Genomic DNA, 1,230 nt, shown 5'->3' on the forward strand with positions numbered 1-1,230 from the left:
TGTTCCTTCAAAAAAATAAGTAAACTGCGTTGCGTAGACGCTATAAACCTGCCAGGGAATGGGCGCCTATCCATTCTTCTGATTCCAGGCAAGCTTCTGTTGCTTGCAGATGCATACACATCCGTGAACTTGGCCCGCGTTGGTCAGATGTCTGTACGGATTGGCGTATTGACGGAGAACAGCGAACTGACCGATGCTGTAAAGACTGCATTCATAGCGGCGGCAGCTGAACCGTCAGCCGAAACGTGTGAAGAATCCATCGCAAAAGTCGTGAGTAAAGCCACCGTTTAAACGTTCGACTGGCGAGCATAAATACGCATTTAGACGCTTATGGACCTCTGCATAAGCACGAAAATATATTTGACATTTTCCGCTTCTGTTTGAATTTTCAGAAAAAGACCCATTTTTTCGCACAGCTCACAGACGCTGAAGACCAGGAATATCGCCAAGCTGTGGAGAACGCCCTTAAAGCTGGACTTAAGTGAGTGCATCTTTACTGCCCGCAGCACAACACCAACACACAAGCAAGTAGGTAGTGTAATTCCACAAGACATTAAACTAATGCATACAAAATCAAAGAAGGCAAAAGACTACGACACAGAGATGTCATGCTGAGAAGAGAAGATAATGTGACGAACAGTTCTCCATAATCATAGCGAGGTGCATGTACTCTCATACACCTCGTGCCCGGCACAGACCCGCTTCTTCTTTATCCTCGTCGCTGATCCAATTGATTTAAATGCTAATTCTGCATGGTATTGCGATGTCAACTGCTGCTCTTCCCTCAGAGAGCTGCAGTCGTACCCTGAAAATGATGAGGAGTGGACGAAGTTCTGGGCGAAACCCGACGGCGCCAACCTCGCACGCCTTCTTTCGTCTAACAGTACCAAAGTTGGCTGCGCCGTAGGAACATGCACTCAAACACCAGATGAGCTTCAAACTCCAGAAACAAGTATCACATATCTTTTTTGTCAGATGGATCCTGCAGCGGTGAAAGACAAGCCTCCCTTCGAGTAAGTGTTGAGTGAGGGGGCTAAATCAGGGAAAGGGCTGGATACAGCACAACTTCTGCTTCTGCAATTAGACTGTATGCTTCCTCATGTCTTGGTTTTACGTTGCAGCAAGGAGTATTACGAAGCGCTCACTGCACGAAAAACACTATTGACAGAAATGACTGACGAGGACCTCAAAGCTCCTGTCCAGGGCGCTGCAGCTGCTGCCGTACCCTCC

At 47.5% G+C, this 1,230-nt stretch overlaps 1 protein-coding gene across 1 annotated transcript in view; it reads left to right on the forward strand.

Moving 5' to 3' along the window:
* Positions 1–1,017, forward strand: part of EMH_0078910 (SAG family member) — a gene marked incomplete at both ends in the record, with an annotated part of 1,356 nt that extends 339 nt beyond the window's left edge. The window contains 3 exons of the mRNA XM_013494124.1: positions 110–270; positions 393–481; positions 789–1,017. Of these exons, the coding sequence (XP_013349578.1) occupies positions 110–270; positions 393–481; positions 789–1,017 (479 nt within the window). The remainder of the gene's footprint in view (positions 1–109; positions 271–392; positions 482–788) is intronic.
* Positions 1,018–1,230: the final 213 nt, after the last annotated feature.

The sequence above is a fragment of the Eimeria mitis genome, genomic scaffold (genome assembly GCF_000499745.2).
Source record: "Eimeria mitis Houghton genomic scaffold, Emh_scaff104, whole genome shotgun sequence".
Lineage (NCBI taxonomy): Eukaryota > Apicomplexa > Conoidasida > Eucoccidiorida > Eimeriidae > Eimeria > Eimeria mitis.